Genomic DNA, 21649 nt, shown 5'->3' on the forward strand with positions numbered 1-21649 from the left:
GTATCAGAGCTGAAATCCCTAAATGCAAGTTGTCTTACTCCATTCAGGCTGCTATAACAAAAGGCCAGACTGGGTGGCGTATAAACAACAGAACTTTGTTTCTTACAGTTCAGGAGGCTGTGAAGTCCAAGATCAAGGTAGTGACCGGATTCAGTGTCTGCTGAGGTCCTAGTTCACCATAGAAGGCCATCTTCTCACTATAACCTCACACAGTGGAAGAAGGAATGGGTCCCCCCTGGGCCTCTTTTTATAAGGGCACTAATCCCATCTGTGAGGGCTGCACCCTCATAACTTAATCACTTCCCAAAGACCCCACTCTTAATGCAATCACATCGGGTGTTAGGATCTCAATGTAGGAGTTTTGGTGAGACATTCAGTCTGTAGCGCCAGTTCAGAGGGTAACTGATAGTTCCCTGAAGGAGGGAACCATGTGGCCAGAAGGGGTGTGGGAGTACCTTTGGCCAAGGGAGCTCCAGGGTTTCTTAAATTTTTCCTGCCTTTAATTTAAGGATGCCATTGGCTCTCTCAGTCTATTCAGAAGATGTGGGTGGTGAAGGCAGTGTTGTTTGGGGGTAGGATGTAACACTTTATAGGATTCTCCTCTAATGGCTTCATAGAGTGTTTGCCTTGGTCAGTTGATGTGAAAGCTGAGATGCTCCAGGTGGGAAACATGAAAGCAAGCAGCTTTTCAGGAACTGTAAAGGCTGTGCTTTCTGGTAAGGAAATATTTTAACCCACCCTGAAAATAGACATGCAATAACTAAAACATCCTCAACTCATGGAGGGCAGAAGCAGGTAAAATTCATCTGCATTAATCCGTTTTCACACTGCTGATAAAGACATACCCGAGACTGGGCAATTTGCAAAAGGAAGAGGTTTATTGGACTCACAGTTCCACATGGCTGGTGAAAGGCACGTCTCATGTGGTAGCAGCAAGAGAGAGGACAGTCAAGTGAAAAGGGTTTCCCCTGCACAAACCATCAAATCTCGTGAGACTTACTCACTACCATGAGAACAGTATGCAGGAAACTGCCCATGATTCAGTTACCTCCCACGGGGTCCCTCCCACAACACGTGGGAATTATGGGAGTACAATTCAAGATGAGATTTCAGTGGGGACACGGGAATCTCCATCTGAAGATGCTCATGGGGCTCTTGGGATTGTAGTCCCTGGCCGTGTTCCATCTTTACGGATTTTTTCATGATTATATTGTCAACAGGTCATAACACAAACTAAAATAACTTCAACTATCTTTTTAAGTTCTCCCACCAATGTTGATTTAAGATTGTAACCAATTTGTCTCTACCATGAACAGTAGTTTCATTGAGAAATTTAGCCAATATTCATCTGAAATCATCTAGTACCACTAATAGGCCTTGTTGGAAGTGCCAGAGATTATCTAAGTAGCGGTACAACCGGGCGGCTTCCATAACAGTGGGTATCTTATAATGGCCTCTTTGACTCCCTCTAGGGCTTTATTCTTTAGAGGTTTAGGTTAGGATCACAGCCTTTGTTAAAACTGTTTGGCATGAGGACCTGGCATTTCCTTTAGTTTCCATGGTGTCTCTTCTGGCCTAGGCCTCAATCTTTTTAATAGAAGAGCGAGGCCTCACCTCTTTAGGAAGTAAGAGTCCAGCTAAAAGCTTCTGCACGTGCCCATTTTGGATGGGGATCCCAGCAGAAGTGAGAAACCTCTTCTGTTTCCAAAGCTTCCCACAGTTGTGTGCTGCTCCCAAAGCCCACCTGCCACCTCTGTGTGCAGCCTCTGGACTTCTACTGTTTGACAATCTCTAGTAAGCATAGTGAGCTTGGCCGTCAGGTTGAGGCCAATATCAGGAGAGGACGATATCCTTAACAAAGAATATAGAGTAGTGACAGCACATCCTACCCGACCATCTCCAGCTTCAGTTTCAAGCTACAGTCCATCCACAAATACTATCAGGTCAGGGTTCTCAATCGAGGTCTCCACTGAAACTAAAAAATACAGAAGGCTCCCTGGCTGAGGTAGCACTGCCTTGAGGCTGCCTTTCCTTGGCAGGGGTGTGAGAGTAGCAGGATTCAGGGCACCGCAGTGCGAACAGTAAGGGGAGAGGGAGAGGAACAGAATCCCCTAAGAGGCGAGTTGGGTGGCTGGGAAGCGTGCGTTCCCAGGCAGCAGCAATGTCTGCATGGAAGAAGGAACACGGAGGTCAAATGGGAGACGAGAATGTAATATGGTTCGGCTCTGCATCCCTACCCAAATCTCATCTCAACTTGTAATCCTTATGTGTCACGGGAGGAACCTGCTGGGAGCTGACTGGATCACGGGTGTGGTTTCCACATTGTTCACGTGATAGTGAGGAGGGAGTTCTCACAAGAGCTGAGAAGTCTAAAGTGCCGGTTTCCGCTGAGCTCTCTCTCGCTCTCTCCTGCCACCGTAGAAGAGGTGCGTTACTTCTCCTTCGCCTTCTGCCATGATTGTAAGCTTCCTGAGGCCTCCCCAGCCAGAGGATCTGTGAGTCAGTTAAACCGCTTTATAAATTACTAGTCTCAGGTGGTATCTTTAGAGCAGTGTGAACATGGACTAATGCAAACTGGTTCATCAGAAGCCTCAAAAAGTTTTCAGTGTCAGCTGTGGCACTAAGACAAGGAGAATAAGCCTCTGCACCCAGATCAAGGGTAAAGCCATAGTGAATCCAGGGTCTTTGAGGGATCCCAGGAAGTTGAGTAAAAACCCCAAGCGCTTGTGCAGATTGCTCCTGCAAAACAGACCACGGGAAGCTCTGCAGTTAGGGATGCCAAGGGAAGGGACCACTGAAGCGCCTTCTTCAGGCTCCAGAGGCCTGTGCATGTTTATGCTCCCAAAGCAAACTTACCGAGTCCTTACTCATTTACAAAAGAAAGTGTTGCAACTTTAGAAAAATTTTGCACTCATTTCAATATCCAACTAAACCTAGAAATCCTCTCAACTGTCATTCTGTGAGAGATCTAGAATAAACTTGGGGAATCATTAGTCTGTGAGAAGAGAATGCTTTTTCCTCCTTAGATAGGGCCTGTCCTAAATAGTAAATTATGTTTTGGCCAAATGGTAATGTGTCTTCTGAAATGTTATGTCCCTTTTCTACTAAGGCTGAGAGAAAGTCCATGGAATCTTTTTCACAGGTTTCTTTGTTCTCTGAGAAAAGCAGGCGATCGTCTATGTATGGTCTCAGAACCAAATCACATGGAAATTTTGATCTTTTGTGTCTTTTTTTTTTTTGACAGGGTCTCACTCTGTCACCCTGAGTATTTCAGGCTGGAGTGCAGTGGTGCAATCATACCTCAGCAGCCTCAATCTCCAGGACTCAAGTGATCCTTCCACCTGAGCCTCCCAAAGTGCTGGGATTACAAGCATGAATCACTGCACCTGGTCATATTTTAAGTCTTAACTGAGGACCTGCAAAAAATGGGAAGGGTCATCATTGAGACTCGAAGGCATAAGTGTCCAGGTGTACCCCTGTCCAGCTCAGATGGGGACAAAGGGTACTGAACGTCTCTACAGAGGGGCGCACTGAAAAAGACAAATCTCTCTCATGAAGGCAAGTGGCTTCAGGAGACGTTCACAGCAGGAAGGAGTTTAGCTTAGGAGCCACTGGGAAGTGAGAGAACAATTTTGTTGATGGCCTGGAGGCCTTGAAAAATCAACATTCTCATCCATTTGGTTCCTTTACCCGCAAGACAGGGGTGTTACAAGGGTCAGTGATGTGCATGAGAAGACTTTGGATCCAAGGCCTTCAATGATTGGTGTCAGCTTCAAGGAATACAGAGGAAGTTTCGGTTACAGCGTGGTAGGAGAGTTGTTGAGAAAAGGTAGGGCATCTGGACACAGGGGAGAGGAGGAAGGAATTGATGGAGTGTGGAAGGAGAGACACAGGAAAGGATGAGGGACAGAAGGAGAGTTAGGCACGGGGGACACAGAGGGCAGGCGGGTGAGGGGCTGTTTAAGCTTGTCAAGTCAGTCATTAGCATTGGGCAAACAATCTCTTAGCAAAATACTTTTTTATTCAGAATTCATTTGGAGGCCTCTGTATTTATGCCTGGGAAATCTTATTCATTTTCTTCTATGAAGAATCTCTTAACTGAACAATGTTTTTCAAGCCAAATGTTCCCAGAGTTGCCAGTGAAGATCCAAGTCACCCTTGGCAAAGTTTTGCCATTTAGAAAGATCAGCATGAGAATTAGGACCATGAAAAGCACAAGTGTTTCCAGAAGAGCAGAGGATTCAGACATGGATGCCCTGTGAGCTGGTGATGGTTGGCAGGCACATGATGCCAGTGCACAGTGTGTCTCAAGCCCTCAACCTGCGGGACAGCCTCCTCGAAACACAGACCCAACACCGTGAACCAGACCCCCAGCCCCAGGCAGAAAACCAGAGAGAATGTTCTAAAAGCCAAGTTCTAAGGACAAACCCTTGGATGGCAGAACCTCGCCCAGTTTCCCTGCTGATCCACAGCGAAGTTCGTGGATGTGAACAAGGTCCGGTGGAGCTGCAGACTCACCTGTCTGTGAGGCTGACCCGTGTGCCCCTCATGCGACTCCTTATCACGATGAACACCACGTTTTAGGAAGCCCTGCACAGAAGAGTAGAGCGATGGACTGAGTGCCCCGTGACGGAGCAAATGGGAAGCAGGAATGAGGCCTGGCACCAAACTGAGACGTCCAGGAGGGCGGCGGTGAGGGGCTCAGACGGGGCCTCAGTCACCAGCCGCGTGCCCTGTGAGCCGCAGCATTAAGGCCAGGGTGCCTGGACAGAGGCGGGCTCTGGACGACAGGCGGTGCGGACGGCGTCCTGGAGGATCCTTTGCGCTAACCATGGACGTCAGTGAGGACGGCAGAGGCTGCTCACCGGAAGCTGTCACCAAGAAGGCAGTCACTGTCACTGCACGTGGCACAGCCTCGAAGGTGGACGGGGAGGGAAGCTTCCCACTGAAGATGGGAAGGCTCCGGGTGGGTGTCCCCTGGGTGGAGGCTGTTGTCAGGGGGAAGCTATGGGTGGGCCACCTGGCAGCGGGCATCTTATGGGGTTCGTTTGGGGAGAACATTTTACTTTCTCAGTTGGAAGCAGAGGCAGAAAACAGGGAAGCTGCAGTCTCTTCCCATTCCTGAGTCTGGCCAGATGCTGCACAGGATGTGCTTGGACTTTTAAGTTGGGGGTCCAAGTTTTGCCATCATAGATGGTCTGCACATTGTCCATCTGTATATTCACCCTCTCAGTGGTGATCCACAGCTACTGCTAAGAGCAGTTTCACAGACAGTCCTCCTGCACCAGATGTGGCATAGAAAACGCCTTGAGCGGCGTGTGCAGGGGGCCTGTGATGTGTCAAACAACGAAAGCTGTGTGCAGTCTCATCTCCCTCCCCTGCTCTGCCTCTCCGAGGCCCACAAGCCCAGCGTCCGCTCCTCGGCCACAGTGCAACCCACTTGCTCCTGCCCTCTGTTGGCTTCCGGTCTGTGCTCAGATCAGGAGATTCAGGAGCTGGCTGGCGATGCTCTTCTTGGTGGGCCTATACTTTCAAGGGGCCCGGGAGCCTTCCGGGTCCAAGGGAATGAAGTGGCAATGGCAGGCTGATGGGGAGGGGCCTAGGGCCAGAGAATTGTGGATAATAATTATCTCCGGATTTTGTATGAAAATGAAATAAGATGTCAGGCGTGAATAGCTGAGCGAAGTGGTGGAACTCGGCCAGCAAGGGGGTAACATCTCTCTCTCTCTTTCAGATGTGCTCTGTGTCAGATGAATGCTGCCATAAACCTTACTTCTAGAACAAGAATGGAAACATCAAAGACAGGTTGTAATTGTCCGTTACTGATTGGAAAACAGCAAAAGAGTCCCAGTAATTTACTCTGTTACTGGACCTTACAAGATTGATTATATAGATAGAGAAGGGGAAATGAGGGGGCACACAGCAATGGATCATGGCAGTGTTTAGTTATGGCTGATAAACATCAGACAAATTAGAATTTTCAGTAAAAATGATGAAGACAGAAGCTGTGCTATAATAATTCTTTTGAGGTGAAACAGAACACACACGTCATCCTTTTAAAGTGTCCAATTCAGTGGCATTTAGCACATTCAAAGGGGTATGCCGTCACCACCTCTCTCCAGTTCCAAAACCTTTCCCTTGTGCAGAAGGACACTTCATAGCCACTAAGTAATGACTCCCCGTTCCCCTTCCCCAGTCCCTGAAAACCACTAATCTTTCTGTCAGTATTTGCCTATTCTGGACATTCCATATGAAAGGGGTCGTAAAATACATGACCTTTTGTGTCTGTCAGCTTACACTTAGCAAAATGTCTTTGAGGTTCATCCAGCTGTAACATAAATCAGCACTTAATTCTTTCCTAAGGCTGAATAATATCGTATGTGTAAGCCACATTTTATTTAGCCAGTCATTTATTGATGAACATATTTCTATGTTGTATTAGGCTGCGCTTGCATTTCTATAAAGAAACACCTGAGACCGGGCAATTTATAAAGAGAAGAGGTTTAATTGGCTCATGGTCCTGCAGGCTATACAGGAAGCATGGTACTGGCCCCTGCTCAGCTCACAGGGAGGCCTCAGGAAGCTTACAATCATGGCAGAAGGTGAAGGGGAGCAGGCGTGTCTCATGGCAAAAGCAGAAGCAAGCAGGGGAGGTGCTAGACGCTTTTAAATGAACGAATCTCACAAGAACTCACTCACTGTTGTGAGAACGGCACCAAGCCATGAACTATCTGCTGCCATGACGCAAACACTTCCCACCAGTCCCCACCTCTAGGATTGAGAATTACAGCTCAACATGAGATCCGGGTGGGAACAAATATCCAAACTATATTATATATTTGCTATTATGAATAATTCAACTTAAGTTTCTGTAAGGAAATATTTTTGTTTTTTATTTCGTGTGTGTGTGTGTGTGTGTGTGTGTGTGTGTGTAATTGCTGGATTATACGGTAGTTTTGTGTTTAATTTTTTGAGGAAATACCGAACTGTTTTCCACACCAGCATGTGTGAGCGTTCCTAATTCCCCACATCCTGGTGAACCTTTGCTCTTTTTATTATTGTTACCACCATCTCAGTATGAAGTGGAACCCTGCTGTGGTTTCAATTTGCATTCCTTAATGACCAGGGATGTTGAACGTCTTTTCATGCATTTATTGGCCACTTATGTACCTTGTTTAGAGAAATGTCTATTCAGATCCTTGCTCATTTTTAATTTGGGCTGTTTATCTGTTTGTTGTTGAGTTGTAAGAGTTCTTTTTATATATTTTAGATTCTAAATACTTACCACTAGATGATTTTGTAAATATTTTCCCCAGTTCTGTTTGTCATGTCTTTTTTTTTTAATTGCATTTTAGGTTTTGGGGTACATGTGAAGAACATGCAAGATTGTTGCATAGGTGCACACGTGGCAGTGTGATTTGCTGCCTTCCTCCCCTTCACCTATATCTGGCATTTCTCCCCATGCTATCCCTCCCCAACTCCCCACCCCCATCTATCCCCCCCTCTCCCCCCTAACAGACCCCAGTGTATAGTTCTCCCCTCCCTGTGTCCATGTGTTTCCATTGTTCAACACCCATCTATGAGTGAGAACATGTGATGTTTGATTTTGTGTTCCTGTGTCAGTTTGCTGAGAATGATGGTTTCCAGGTTCATCCATGTCCCTACAAAGGACGCAAACTCATCATTCTTGATGGCTGCATAATAGTCCATGGTGTATATGTGCCACATTTTCCCTGTCCAGTCTATCATTGATGGGTATTTGGGTTGGTTCCAGGTCTTTGCTATTGTAAACTGTGCTGCAATGAACATTTGTGTGCATGTGTCTTTATAGTAGAACGATTTATAATCCTTTGGATATATACCCAGTAATGGGATTGCTGGGTCAAATGGAATTTCTATTTCTAGGTCCTTGAGGAATCGCCACACTATCTTCCACAATGGTTGAACTAATTTACACTCCCACCAACAGTGTAAAAGTGTTCCTATTTCTCCACATCCTCTCCAGCATCTGTTGTCTCCAGATTTTTTAATGATCACCATTCTAACTGGCGTGAGATGGTATCTCAATGTAGTCTTGATTTGCATTTCTCTAATGACCAGTGATGATGAGCATTTTTTCATATGTTTGTTGGCCTCATGTATGTCTTCTTTTGTAAAGTGTTTGTTCATGTCCTTCACCCACTTTTGAATGGGCTTGTTTGTTTTTTTCTTGTAAATCTGTTTTAGTTCTTTGTAGATTCTGGATACCAGCCCTTTGTCAGATGGGTAAGCTGCAAAAATTTTTTCCCATTCTGTTGGTTGCCGATTCACTCTAATGATTGTTTCTTTTGCCGTGCAGAAGCTGTGGAGTTTGATTAGGTCCCATTTGTCTATTTTGGCTTTTGTTGCCAATGCTTTTGGTGTTTTGTCATGTCTTTTTTTTTGAGACAGGGTCTCACTCTGTCACCCAAGCTGGAGTGCAGTGGGGTTATCACGGCTCACTGCAGCCTTGACCTCCTGGGATAAGGTGATCCTCCCACCTCAGCCTTCCAGGTAGATGGAACTACAGGCATGTGCCACCACATTGGCTAATGTTTTGTATTTTTTGTAGAGACCAGATTTCTCCATATTGCCCAGGCTCAGTAGAGAGATCTCAGTGGAAACTGCCACTTTAAAACCATCAGATCTCATGAGAACTCCCTACCTCTCATAAACTCCTTGAGCCCAGGAGGTCTCAAACTCCTGGCTCGAGTGATCTGCCCACCTGAGCGTCCCAAAGTGCTGGGATTACAGGCATGAGCCACCATGCCTGGCACTTGATAATGTTCTTGATGTAGAAAAGTTTTTAATTTAATGAAGGCCAGTGTATTTATCTTTTCTTTGTTACTCATGTTATTCATGTTTTGGTGTCAAATCTAAGAATCCATTTCCAAATCCAAAGTCATAGAGTTTGCCACTATGTTTTCTTCTAAGAGGTTTTTTTTGTTTTTTTTTTTTTGGTTTAAGCTCTTATAATTAAGCAGTGGATACATTTTGAGTTAATTTCTATATATTGAATGATGCAGGAACCCAAGTTTATTCTTTTGCATGTGGCTATCCAGTTGTCCCAGCATCATTTGTTGAAGAGACAATTCTTTCTCACATTGAATGTTCTTGGCACTCCTGTCAATTGACCATGAATGTATAGTTTATTTCTGAACTCTCAATTCTATTCGTTGGTCCTTACGTCCACAGGCCAGTACCACACTCTCCTCATTACTGACATTTGCAGTAGTTTTGGGATTGAGAAGTATGGATCTTCCAAATCTATTTTTCTTCTTTAATACTGTTTTGACTATTTGGAGCCCTTTATAATTCTATATGAATTTGAGTATCTGCCTTTCCATGTCTGAAAAAGAGATCATTGGACTTTTAATATGAATTGTATTGCATATGCAGATCACTCAGAGAGTACTGCTCTTAAAAAGATTGTTTTTCAGCTGGGTGCAGTGGCTCACGCCTGTAATCTCAGCACTTTGGGAGGCCAAGCAGGCAGATCATGAGGTCAGGAGTTTTAAGACCAGCCTGACCAACATGGTGAAACCTCCAACTCTACCAAAATTACAAAAATTAGCCAGGCGTGGTGGCACACACCTGTAATCCCAACTACTGAGGAGGCTGAGGCAGGAGAATTGCTTGAACCTGGGAGGCGGAGGTTGCAGTGAGCCGAGATCGCACCACTGCACTCCAGCCTGGGTGACAGAGTAAGCCTCTGTCTTTAAAAAAAAAGTCTTTCAACATGGGATATCTTCCCATTTATTTAGGTCTTTATATTATTTTGCCAATATCTCACTGTTTTCAGGAGACAAGACTGTCACCTCCTCGGTTAAATGTATTCCTAGGCACCCTTTTCTTGAGTAAAATAGAATTGTTTCTTAGTTTTATTTTTGGTTGTTCATTGCTGATGCATAGAAACACAACTGCTTTTTGTACATTAATCTTGTACCTTATAACTTTGCTAAATTTTTTATTAGCTACTAGTGTTTTGTAATTTTCTATATGTAGAATCATCTACAAACAGGGGTAGTTTTACATCTTTCTTTCCAATTTGGATGGGTTTTATTTCTTTTTCTTGACTAATTGCTCTGGCTAAGACTTCTAGCACAACGTTAAACACAGGTAGTGAAGGTGAGTATCCTTGCTGTCTTTTTGATCCTCAGGGGAAAGCCGTTGTTTATGATAATAGCTGTGGGTTTTTCACAAACGTCCTTTATGACTTTAAGGATGTTACCTTCTATTTCTAGGTTGCTGAGTGTTTTTTTAATCATGAAGAAACACGATCAAATTTTGCCAAGTGCGTTATCTGCCATATTGAGATAATCGTGTGTGTTTTCCCTCCATTTTATTAATAGGGTGTATCGCACTCATCGATTTGGTCTCTCGTTTTCTTTTTTTGTGCTATCTTTGTCTGGCTTTGGTCTCGAGTGATACTGGCCTCACAGAATGTGTTAGGAAATGTTCCCTCTTCTTCCACATTTTAGAAGAGTTTGGTAGAATTGGTGTTAAGCCTTATTTAAATGTTTGGTAGAATTCATCGGTGAAGCTAGCTAGTCTTGGGCTTTCTTTAGGGGAAGGTGTTTGATAATCGATTCAATCTATACTTGCTATTGTTTGGGATTTTTTGATTTCTTCTTGAGTCAGTGTTGATAATTTGCATGTTTCTAGGAATTTGTACATTGCAGCTAGGTTATCTAATGTGTTGGCATATAATTGTTCACAGTAGTCTTTTCTAACCCTTTTTATTTCTCAGAGGCTAGTAGTATTGTCCTCTAATCTCGTGATTTTGTTTATGTATGCCTTCTTTCTTTTTTTCTTAGGCAGTCTAGTTAAAGGCTTGGCAATTTTATTAATCTTCTCTAAAAATCAGCTTTGGATTTTGTTTATTCTGTTGCTTTTCTGTTCTCTATTTCACTTATCTGTGCTCTAATCTTTATTTTTTTCTTCCTTCTGTTGGTTTTAGGGTTAGTTTGTTCTTCTCTCTCTAGTTCCTACAGTATGAAGTTGTTGATATGAGATCTTTCTTTTTTTAAATGTACCATTTACAAAAATAAATTCTCTCCTGAGCACTACTTTTGCTACATCCCATATGCTTTGCTATGCCGTGGTTTCGTTTTGTTTGAGACAGCATTTTGCTTTGTCACCCAGGCTAGTGTGCAGTGGCGCGATGAGGGCTCACTGAGGCCTGAACCTCCCTAGGCTCAAGCAATCCTTCTACCTTAGCCTCCCACCCCTCTTGCCAAGGAGCTGGAACTACAGATGTGCACCACTACATCTGGCCAATCTGTGTATTTTTTGTGGAGATGGGGTTTTGCCACATTGCCCAGACTCAAGCAATCTACCTGGCTCAGCTTCCCAAAGTGCTGGGATTATAGGCATGAGGCACTGTGCCCAGCCTGGTTTTGTTTTCATTCATCTCAAAGTATTTTATAATTTTCTGAGTGATTTTTTTCTTTGACCTATTAGTTGTTTAGGAATGTTGTTTAATTTTCATGTATTTGTAAATTTTCTGGATTCCCCGTGTTATTCATATCTGGATTCATTTTACTATTGGAGGAAATGCTTTGCATGATTTTAGTCTTTTAAAATTTATTTAAAATTATTTTATGGCTTACCATACGTCCTATTCTTAAAATAGTCTCTACACAGACAACTTTATCCTTTGACAAGAAACATCACCAATTCCTGGGAAAGAGGGAGAATCTGATTTTTTTAAATTAGCACATTACAATATTCAAAACTTCCAGTTCTCAATAAAAATTTACAAAGTATACAAAGAAACAAAAGGTATGGCCCATTCACAGGGCAATAGTCACCAGTAAATACATCCAAGGAAGACAAGATATTGAACTTAATAAACAAAGATTTTTAACTTCTCTTAACTGTGCTCAAGATGCTGAAGGAAACCATGGACAAAGAACTAAGGGCCGTCAGAAGAATGATGCAGGAACTGTAGGGAATATTAATAGAGAGACAGAGACGATAAAAGGGAACCCAAGTTAAAGTTCTGAAGCTGAAAATTACAATCACAGAAATGAAAAATTCAACAGAGAGGCACAGCAGCAGATTTGAGTAAGCAGATGAAAAGATCAGCAAACTTGAATATAGGGCAATAGAAACTATCCAGTCAGAAGAGCAGAAAGAAAACAGAATAAAGAAAAAGGAGGCCAGATGCAGTGGCTCATGCCTATAATTCCAGCACTTTAGGAAGCCAAGGTAGGAGGATCATTTGAGGCCAGGAGTTTGAGACTAGCCAGAGCAACAGAGCAAGGCCCTATCTCTACAAAAAATTTAAAGGTAAATTAGCTTGGCAAGGTGGCATCCAGCTATAGTCCTAGCTATTCAGGAAGCTAAGGTTGGTCAATCAGTTAAGCACGGGAGTTTGAGGTTACAGTGAGCTGTGACTGTGCCACTGCACTCCAGCTTGGACAATACAGCAATACCCTGTCTCTACAGTAAAGAAAGAAAAAAAATGGCCAAAAACTTCTCAAATTTGATTAAATACATGAATCTACATATCCAAGAAGCTTGATGAACTCTAAACAGGATAAATGCAAAGAAATCCACAATGAGACACATTATAATAAAAATATCAAAAGCCAAAGATAAGCAGAAAATCTTGAATGCAGCAAGAGAAAAGCAGCTTGTAACATACAAATGATCTTTATTAAGATTAACAGCCAATTTATCACCAGAAACTATGGAGACCAGAAGCATGGGATGATATGTTTTACATTACTGAAAGAAAAAAACTATCAGGTAGAAATTTTATATCTGGCAAAACTATCCCTCAAAAATGAAGGAGAACTCAAGATATTCCCAGGCAAATAAAAGCTGATGGAATTCATCACTAGTAGACCTTAGCTACAAGAAATGCTAAAGGGAACACAAGGTGAAACGAAAGGAATCTAGATGGTAACTCAATGTTATACAAAGGATTAAAGATCTCCGGTAAAAGTAAATATGTGAGTAAACATAAAAGCTAGCATTACTGTATTGTTGGATCGTAGCTCCAATTTTTGTGTCCTGTGTGATTAAAAGGACATATGCATAAAACAATAATTTATAGATCCATCTGTGCTAATGGTCACATGCATATAAATACATAATTAATGGCAACAATAATGGGGATGAAACTGGACAGGAGTAGACTTAATGTGTGCTGCTGAAGCTATGTTTGTATCAATTTAAACGAGATTGGTATAAATTTAGACCCTATCTCTAAAAACACAACCTCAGCTCTCTTAGGGAGCAATTTGCCCAGACTACAGCAGGGAAGCATAAAGCTCTACAAGCAATGAAGAAACTCTCCCTGCTGACAAAGCCCAGCTTGAGGGAGCTTCAGCATCACCAGCAGGACAGGAATCCACAGCAGACCCCTCCTCGCCTTGCAAGAGATGGAGCGGAGAGCAGAGAACTGGAACAGCGTGCACCCCGCATCTCCTCAGCACCCACAGACACATCTCCAGGGCCCACAGACCTCTTGTTGGGTCCAGGGATGGCCCCCCACCCCATTCACTCCCATCTCCAGGACCTTCTTCACCGTAGCTCACAGTTGGATGCTGCCCTGGAGATATGGATAATTTTAAACGCATCACTGTATTAGAAACATCATCTTGGGTACAGGCTAAACACAGACCTGAATGCCCTGAAAAGAACCCAGTCCTCCAGAAACTTTTTTCTCTGCTGACTGAAGCTCAAGTCCAAGCTCATCCCTGTACAAGGCCTCACCAGACACAACAAGAGGGGTGCACGCTGCATGGGGTTCCACAAGCTTACACTGAACGGCCAGCGGCTACTGGACATCACCTCAGAGGCAGAGCTGGCCCTGACCTGGGCCTCCCGATCTTGGTCAGCGGAGGACTCTATCCTCCTACCCCATGGGTGCCCTCATCAGGATCCTGCTGCCCCGTGAGACACACGTGAAGACCACCCAGGACCCCACACGCTCGCTCCCAGGCCCTCCTGACCACTGCCCTGGGGAGCAGCCAGGCAGGTGGGAATGTCCAGGGCCAGGCTGTGCTCCCCGCTGCCCCCAGCTCCCCTTGGCTGGCCCCAGCCCATGACCTCTGACCTCCACTGCAGCCCAGGGACCTCTGACCTCTGGCCCTGCCAGGGTGACCTCTGACCCAGGCCCTGCTGGGCAGCACCCTCTAGAGAGCACAGGTCCTAGCAGGGCTGAGGCTCCAGCCAGGCTCTGAGACCAGCTGATCCCACAGGCTTTTTTAGGAAGAAGAACAAGATGGGGAAGGTAAAGGCGGGTGCGGGAGGTGATCCTACAGTATTACCCAGACCTGATTAGAAGACTCTGGACGTTTTTAAAAGCATCACTGGGGAGAAACCACTCGAGTGGAGAAGTGTTCCTGCCCGTGTGTGCTTTCATTTAACAAAGGGAGAGTTTCATGAGTACCAGTGCTCAGAAAGCTTTAATAATAAGCCTTCCAGACAAAGCAAAACCCACAGTAATGCCCCATCAGAGTCTGGGAAGATTAAACTGCAAGGAGCAGGCCGGGGCCCCAAGGCAGAGCGCGGACGTGTGGCAAACGAACCTCCTTCATTCCTTTTTTCTGTGCTCGATTTGTCCAGGGTGCTTACCTCAATGCCTAACGTGTCAAAACTTAAAATTAAAAAACAATTAATTGTATTAATTTACTAATGTATTATTTGTAATTCATATTATTTATAATGTGTTACTTATAATTATAATTTGTCATTTAATTAAAAAATAAAAAAATAACCAAATTAGCCATGATGACCCTTCAAAGGGAAGTGGTCCATGTGCATACCCCTGCAGTCGTGTAGTATTTCATCAGATGCCTCAAGTTCTGTGTTCAGGAAACAGAAACGTCTAAGAGAGATGAACCTTATTCCTTCATCTCCTTAGAAAAACACAAAATTAACACATTCACAGACACACTCCAATGCCTCTAAAAGTAAAGGTGCAGTTTAGAACGTTTGGAGTGATTCTATTTTATAAATATCCTTCCCATTACAGATCAAGTACACCTAGTCCACAAAAACCGAGCTCCAATTTGTGATGTGCGCTGGTCACTAGGGAGAGAAAACATGACTCACAGGCAAAGCCGCACCTGTGGAGAAAACGCGACCGTTTCCCACCGACATCTAAGTGGTGACAACAGGCCCAGCCGCCTCCCACCCGGTGTCTGCTGAGAAAGAAAGAGCTTTACGGACTTGATGCCAAGGACCCAGGACACTAACCGTGGCCTGACAGTCCCCACCAGGTTACTTCAGGGCAGACGTCCGCGGCCTGAACCCCGAAGGCCAGGCGGTGAGTCCAGGCCACAGTGCCCAGCGAGGAGCGGGTCTCTGAGAACCCAAACACCTCGGAGCAGACGTGAGAACCACCACGGAGAGCAGGCCCATCGCACACGTGACGCAAAGAGCCAGAAAACCAGCTCAAAGCAGCTTAGGGACGGAAGCGCGCCAATCTATAGAGCGGTCCTGCTGCCCACGGGTGCCCGCATTTGAGTCCTAATAAACTCGCCCACTCGCCAAGCTGCACTCTGCCCAGTCATTCTTTGGCCTCTCTGCTCCTCCCTGGTGTGAGGTTCGGGGGGCGTGAATGTTACAGCCCCAAGTTTTTCTTGTAACACTAACAATAGCCAGGTTTTCCAGAAAATGCAGGCAAACATTAAAACGAAAAGAGAGGGACATTTCCCTCTTCTGCAGCAGGTTACAGGCACTGCAGGACAGGTAGCTATGGGGCGCTAGCCCTGGAGGCCAGGAACCCTCTGCCTGTGTGCAGTCAGCACGGAGACGTAAGGGAGAAGGCAGCCGGGACAGGCCAGAAAGAAAAGGTTTCCAACTTCCTGCGGACAGCATTCAGCAAATGCACATAAACCCAAAGAGGGAAGACGGGCACAGCTGACACCACAATCCTCTCAACGAGTCACAAACAGTGACACGAGCAGACTCAAGCAGGGGCCTAAAGCAGATCTGAAGCCAGCCACGCAGGACGCAGCACCTGCCGCTCATCTGCTGAAGGGAATGCACACCACGTGCCTTCAGGCTCCCTGGTCCACAGTTCCAACCTGGAGCGCGCTCTGGAAATCTGGAGCTCTTAAATGACAGTGAGACCTGGCCTGACGTGAAGCCAAACAGGATCATTTATCCATGTGAACTGTCCGGTATTGTGCTGCAAAAGTAGCACATTTGATTATGACACGCGGAGCCTGCAGGGGACAGTCCGTGTACATGAGGCTCCAGGTGAGGGAGGATGGGCCTCTGCTACGCACAGAAAGGAGCAACTCCAAGAACCCGCTCCCTCAGCAGGAGGCCTGCAAACATCAGTGGGAAGGCCCGTCTGACCCTGCTCTCCTTCCCTCTGTTCTAACAACCACACACACAGACGCTAGGGAAACCTCGGCTGTCCCTTTAAGGCACTGGAGCGGGTAAGATGAAGGCACTGGCCCAACCATCAGGGCTCACAGATGCTAAGCAGGTGCTGCTGCCACTTCAGGATGACATGACTCAAGGTAAGACAGGGTCAGGAGAGCGTGAGGAGGAATAAGGAATACAGAGACAAGCTGAGGACACCCTAACATTGCAGGGCCTTTTAGCACGTTCCAGAGAGGTCCTCAGTGGAAGTTTTAGTAAAAGCTCGAGTGATATCCTTGTATAATTAGAAAACACTTACTGCTAAATTCTGATAAACTCATCACTGCCAGGCTTAGTGCTTCTGAAGACACAATGTAACTGAGAAAAATGCCAGGCTGTCACTGTTTTCCAGAGACAGGGTCTCACCCTGTCAGCCAGGCTGGAGTGCAGTGATGAAATCACGGCTCGCTGCAGCTTTGGCCTCTGGGGTTCAAGCTACCCTCCCACCTCAGCCTCCTGAGCAGCTGGGACCACAGGCGTGTGCCACCATGCCTGGCTAACTTTGTGTTTTGTGGAGATGGGGGTCTCGCTATGTTGCCCAGGCCGGACCATCAACTTCCAATAAGCCAGCACATGGACACTGACTTGTATGTTCTTCCAAGCATTTGTCAGAGGCATGTAAACCAGAGCAACTCCATCCTGATTAGGGGCTGGGTAAAGTACGGCTAAGACCTGCTGGGCTGCATCCCAGTCAGTTAAGGCATTCTTAGTCACAGCATGAAACAGGAGGTCAGCACAAGACACAGGTCACAAAGATCTAGCTAATAAGACAGGTTGCAGTAAAGAAACCAGCTAAAACCCACCAAAACCAAGATGGCAGTGACAGTGACCTCTGCCTGTCCTCACTGCTACACTCCTGTCAGCGCCGTGACAGTTTACAAATGCCATGGCAACATCAGCAAGGGACTCTATATGCTCTACAAAGCGGGGGCGGGGGAGAACATGAATAATCCACCCCTTGTTTAGCATATAATCAAGAAATAACCATAAAAATGGGCACCCGGCGGCTCTCAGGGCTGCTCTGTCAAGGCAGCAGCCATTCTCCCTGCCTTTACGTTCCTGACAAACTTGCTTTCACTTTACAGACTTGCCCTGAATTCTTTCTTGTGTGAGATCCAAAAACCCTCTCTTAAGAGTCTAGATCCAGAACCCCTTTCCAGTAACATCTTCCTGGTGACCACAGAAGGGATGATACGAAGGAAACCCCTGGCCCAAAGGCTAACTCTGGGTAAGGGGTAGGGTCCAGAAACATCCTTCTGGAGAACCACGGAAGGACAATACCGAGGAGACCCCCAACCCAAAGGAAATGGACGGCAGCACTGAGTGGCCAACTTTGGGCAAGTGGTGGGGTACCCGGGTGATGGATGGGATTGGGTTAGAAGCCCAACTTAGGGGAGGTAGAGTCTCTCTTAAGACAGAGAGGGTTAAAGGCCCCTCTTAATAAAAGGCAAGGACGCTTGACCAAACTTGGGTTTCAAGCCCAATGTAGGAAGGTTAGAGTCCTTCCTGAAACTTAGGGGTTTAGAGGCCGCTCTTAGTAAGGTCCCTTTTGGCTAAGAAGGGGTTTGGCAGTAGGGGATGTTAACTGCTATCCTCTTTGGATTAATCTGTCTTGAACTCTGTGCTAATGGCTATGGGTGACAGAATCAGGCATGTACAGGACGGTGGGACATGGGGAGCTTTTTTCTCCCCAAAAGAGAAACTTGAGAGCTGATGGGACTATTGGAAAAGATCCTTTCACAACTGACAAGTGGCCACCAGAACGCTTCAATGTCACTGCAATGGGTGGATCTTTCTCTGGCCTCCCTGAGCTCTTCGTCTTCCCTGGCCTGCCACGGGCAATGCTTTCCTCTCCTCTCTCTCCTTTCTGTTTCCTATCTTTTCTGTTACTGAGGACGATCATCTTGTCTGGAAACCACAAGTTGAAACTCCTGGTCAGAGGTTGGATTAACAGTGATGGGGACCGACTGGGGGCAAGTTTGAGGTTTGCCAGTTTGACACTCAGTGCTAAGCAGAGTGGCTTCTGTCTATGTTTTGCCACATGTATTTTGCTCTGGTCAGAGGAGAAAAGATAATTTTCCTTTATGATGCAGCTTGACCCCCAGGGCTGTGATGCAGCCAGCCCAGTCACTAGCATCTCTCAGGGAAAGGGAACCCAGAAGCCTTTCCTGGATCCTGGGTTCACTCTTTCTCTCTGTGTGAAAACCAGTTGAGTGAATGGGGAAAGAAATCATTGTTTATCTCCTACGTAAAGTTTTGATTAATGGGAAAGAAGATTCATGAGGCTAATCTTCAGCTGTAGTGAATCTGGTGTGCTTTGTGTGTCTGTCTGTACTGTTCTGTCATAATGAGGGGTACCTTAGGACAGAATGCAGGCCTAGGACTCCTGTAAGCCCGCTGTTCAAGATGGCCCAGCAAACTGGTCGGTTGTTAATGTTGTTGCAGGTCCCTGAAAAAAAAACACCTGGATGAGATCTTCCCCTTGTCTTGTATGTCTTTGAGAGCTTGCCCTTGTAACCATGTGGCTGTCCTTTCTTTTTTCACAATTGTGGCCCGGGTTTAAGGTCCACTTCCTGTCTTAGGGGATGAGTCCTTTCTCTTTTATTTATATGTGTTGTGTGTGTGACATAAAAGTTTTGATTAATTGGTTTAATAACAATAAATGCTTAAATCAAATATTTTGTCAGAAAAGTAAAAAGTGTAATGATTTTTATTTAGTTCATGTGACTTAAGTAATCTTCAGGAAATAAAAACAGTTTTAAAGATTATTGATAAAGACATTTGGTCTAAATTAGGCAGGTCGGATATTAAGTTTACTAAATGCTTTAAGGTCATAAACTGCTTCTTTGACTTTTGAAAACTGTTCAATTTACCTACCTTGGAGAGATTAGACTGACTCTAGATAAGGCGTGGTGACGTGTGGAGAGCCACACCCCTAGCTATGCTGGAGAGTCGGCCCTTATCTCACTTTTGTCTGGTGGGTCCTGGGCTAGGCTCCACATCTGGTATGTATTTAAAATCCCTTACTTACCAAGGTTTTTCCCAAAACTAAAAGGTGCTGAGTTAACATTTTATTTGTTTTTTCTTAAGGAAAAAACCTGCTTATAATCTGCCCTTTAACAAAAAAAAATCGTAAAGGGTTTTAAAAGGTATAAGAATCTTACCTTAGGGATTGAGCACGGTGGCTCACATGTGTAATCCCAGCACTTTGGAAGGCCCAGGTGGGTGGATCACTTGAGGTCGGGAATTCAAGTCCAGCCTGGCCAACATGGTGAAACCCTGTCTCTACTAAAAATACAAAAATTAGCCAGGCATGGTGGTGGGCACCTATTATCCCAGCTACTCGGGAGACTGACACAGGATAATCACTTGAACCCAGGAGGTGGAGGCTGCAGTGAGCCAAGATCACGCCATTGCACTCCAGCCTGGGCAACAAGATGAAAACTCCATATCAAAAAAAAAAAAAAAATCTTATGGTCAAACTGATTAAGATTAAATACATTTGTCTATAAGTTTTTATTAAGATTTGGGTTTAATATTAATAGTATGCTATTAATATTAAATAGTATGAAGGTGAAATTTGGCTTATTTGGTATAAAAATCATACAGGAAGCATTGTCAAATATGAAATAATGTTTGGCTTTCTTTGGGCTGTATTTGTATAAATGCTATTGGTATGTGTTCCAAAAGTATAAGAAACTTCTATAATTCTGATATGACTTAGTGTATGTTATTAATAGTTATAATTGTTATGTAAAATTGTTATATGCCACAGAAATAACCAAATTTCCTTAATTGTGACTTTAATAGTAGCTGTCCTAAGATTTTCGTCATCCACAGACAATTCTCTTGTTTTGGTCCTCTTTAAAAGGTGATTTTATAATCAACTACAGGACTTTGACAGGAGCACTTAAATGCAGGTTTCTGATAACTTTGGAAATAGTGATGTTAGAATGAGGAAAAAACTTTCAGGAATCATGGAAAGCTAAAATGTTCATAAATATCAAGCAAAGCTAGAGTTAATTTCATGGACTGAACTGAAGAAGTCTGAAGTACTTTTCAACTTTGCTTAAAATGTTGTTGATCTTTTGTTTTGTTTATCAGAGTCAAGGAAACTGAAGCTATTTGCAGCTTTTAACAATTAAGTAAAGCATACGACTGTGAACAAAATTTTGAGCATATTTTGTTCCCTGTACCTGATTTCTCCAGAATTTGGAAAGTATTTGTGAGTATTCTTAATTTTTAGCAATATAGTTATTTTCATAAATTAAATAAGAATCTGTTTTCATTTGTAACAGGACACAATTGAAGAAACTGGTTGTTTTACCAAGGCTTTGACTGAAATGCTGTGTTTTCCTTTAAGGAATCAAACTTGACTTGCAGAGCCAATAAAAGCCCCTTGGGAAAACTCATACCTTGTCTACATAGTCCCTGTACGGGGTGCCTGACCTGTGATAAGTAAAGAACGTCACTTTATTACAGGCTCAGGAGCCCCAAGTTATCTTGGGACCTCAAGAAGAGTGGAATTTACCTAACTCCTAAGTATTTGAAGGTAAAAACCATGGCTGGACTCAGCTTTAAAAAAAAAAGTCTTATCTGAGATTCCTTCTATGGAACAGAGTTCCATCAAAGCCAGTTTTAAAAAGTCTATGTGAAAAATAATTATTCTTGCTGCACTTTACACAAATAATCAGGCCAAGTATAATAAAGCAAATCAGTTTTACAATGATTTGTCTTTGGTGAAAATGGGGGACTGGGGAGAGAGAAGTTATGTTCCAAAAACTGGTAACACCTGTTTTTAGATTCTAGTCTCATCGGTTGTTTTTAAGAATTTTTTTTCCTGCAATTTAGACTAACCCTGCTTATTCCTGTGAACCAGTGATCTCTGACTGCTGCTCAGAAGAAACAGAGGGATGGGTAATATAAAAATCTGAATCAATATTCTAATTCTAGGCACATTGGAATCAGCTAGCGATCCCATATCGGCTTGGTTCCAACAGTTGCCCAGTTCATGGAAAGCCTTCTTATTTAGTTTACTTGGGAAATTTTTACTTATTTTGCCTTATTGTTGTGGAATATATTGCTGTGGTGCTCTGTGTGGGAATGCAGGATAAGCTTACCGAATGTTTTCTTAAATTGAGCACTTATTAATCTTCCAGATATCACCCTTTGCCAGAACTTGGAGTTATGAATGGCTCTCACCTACTGAATCTTTCTGACTGAGCTCCTCTCTACC

General features: G+C 44.3%; 1 protein-coding gene across 2 annotated transcripts in view; it reads right to left on the bottom strand.

Moving 5' to 3' along the window:
- Nucleotides 1–4001: 4001 nt before the first annotated feature.
- Nucleotides 4002–21649, bottom strand: part of RBFA (ribosome binding factor A) — a 38925-nt gene continuing 21277 nt past the window's right edge. Inside the window, exon 8 of one of the 2 annotated variants that reach the window (XM_064370129.1) lies at nt 4002–4590. In XM_064370129.1, coding sequence (XP_064226199.1) covers nt 4581–4590 — 10 coding nt within the window. In that variant the 3' untranslated portion in view covers nt 4002–4580. Of the gene's footprint in view, nt 4591–4637; nt 5776–21649 lie in introns of those variants that run through there. The other variant, XM_012473503.3, reaches the window with a different exon arrangement.

The sequence above is a fragment of the Aotus nancymaae genome, unplaced genomic scaffold, assembly GCF_030222135.1.
Source record: "Aotus nancymaae isolate 86718 unplaced genomic scaffold, 86718_ANA_hifiasm-v0.15.2.pri h1tg000100l, whole genome shotgun sequence".
NCBI classification, from domain to species: Eukaryota; Metazoa; Chordata; class Mammalia; order Primates; family Aotidae; genus Aotus; species Aotus nancymaae.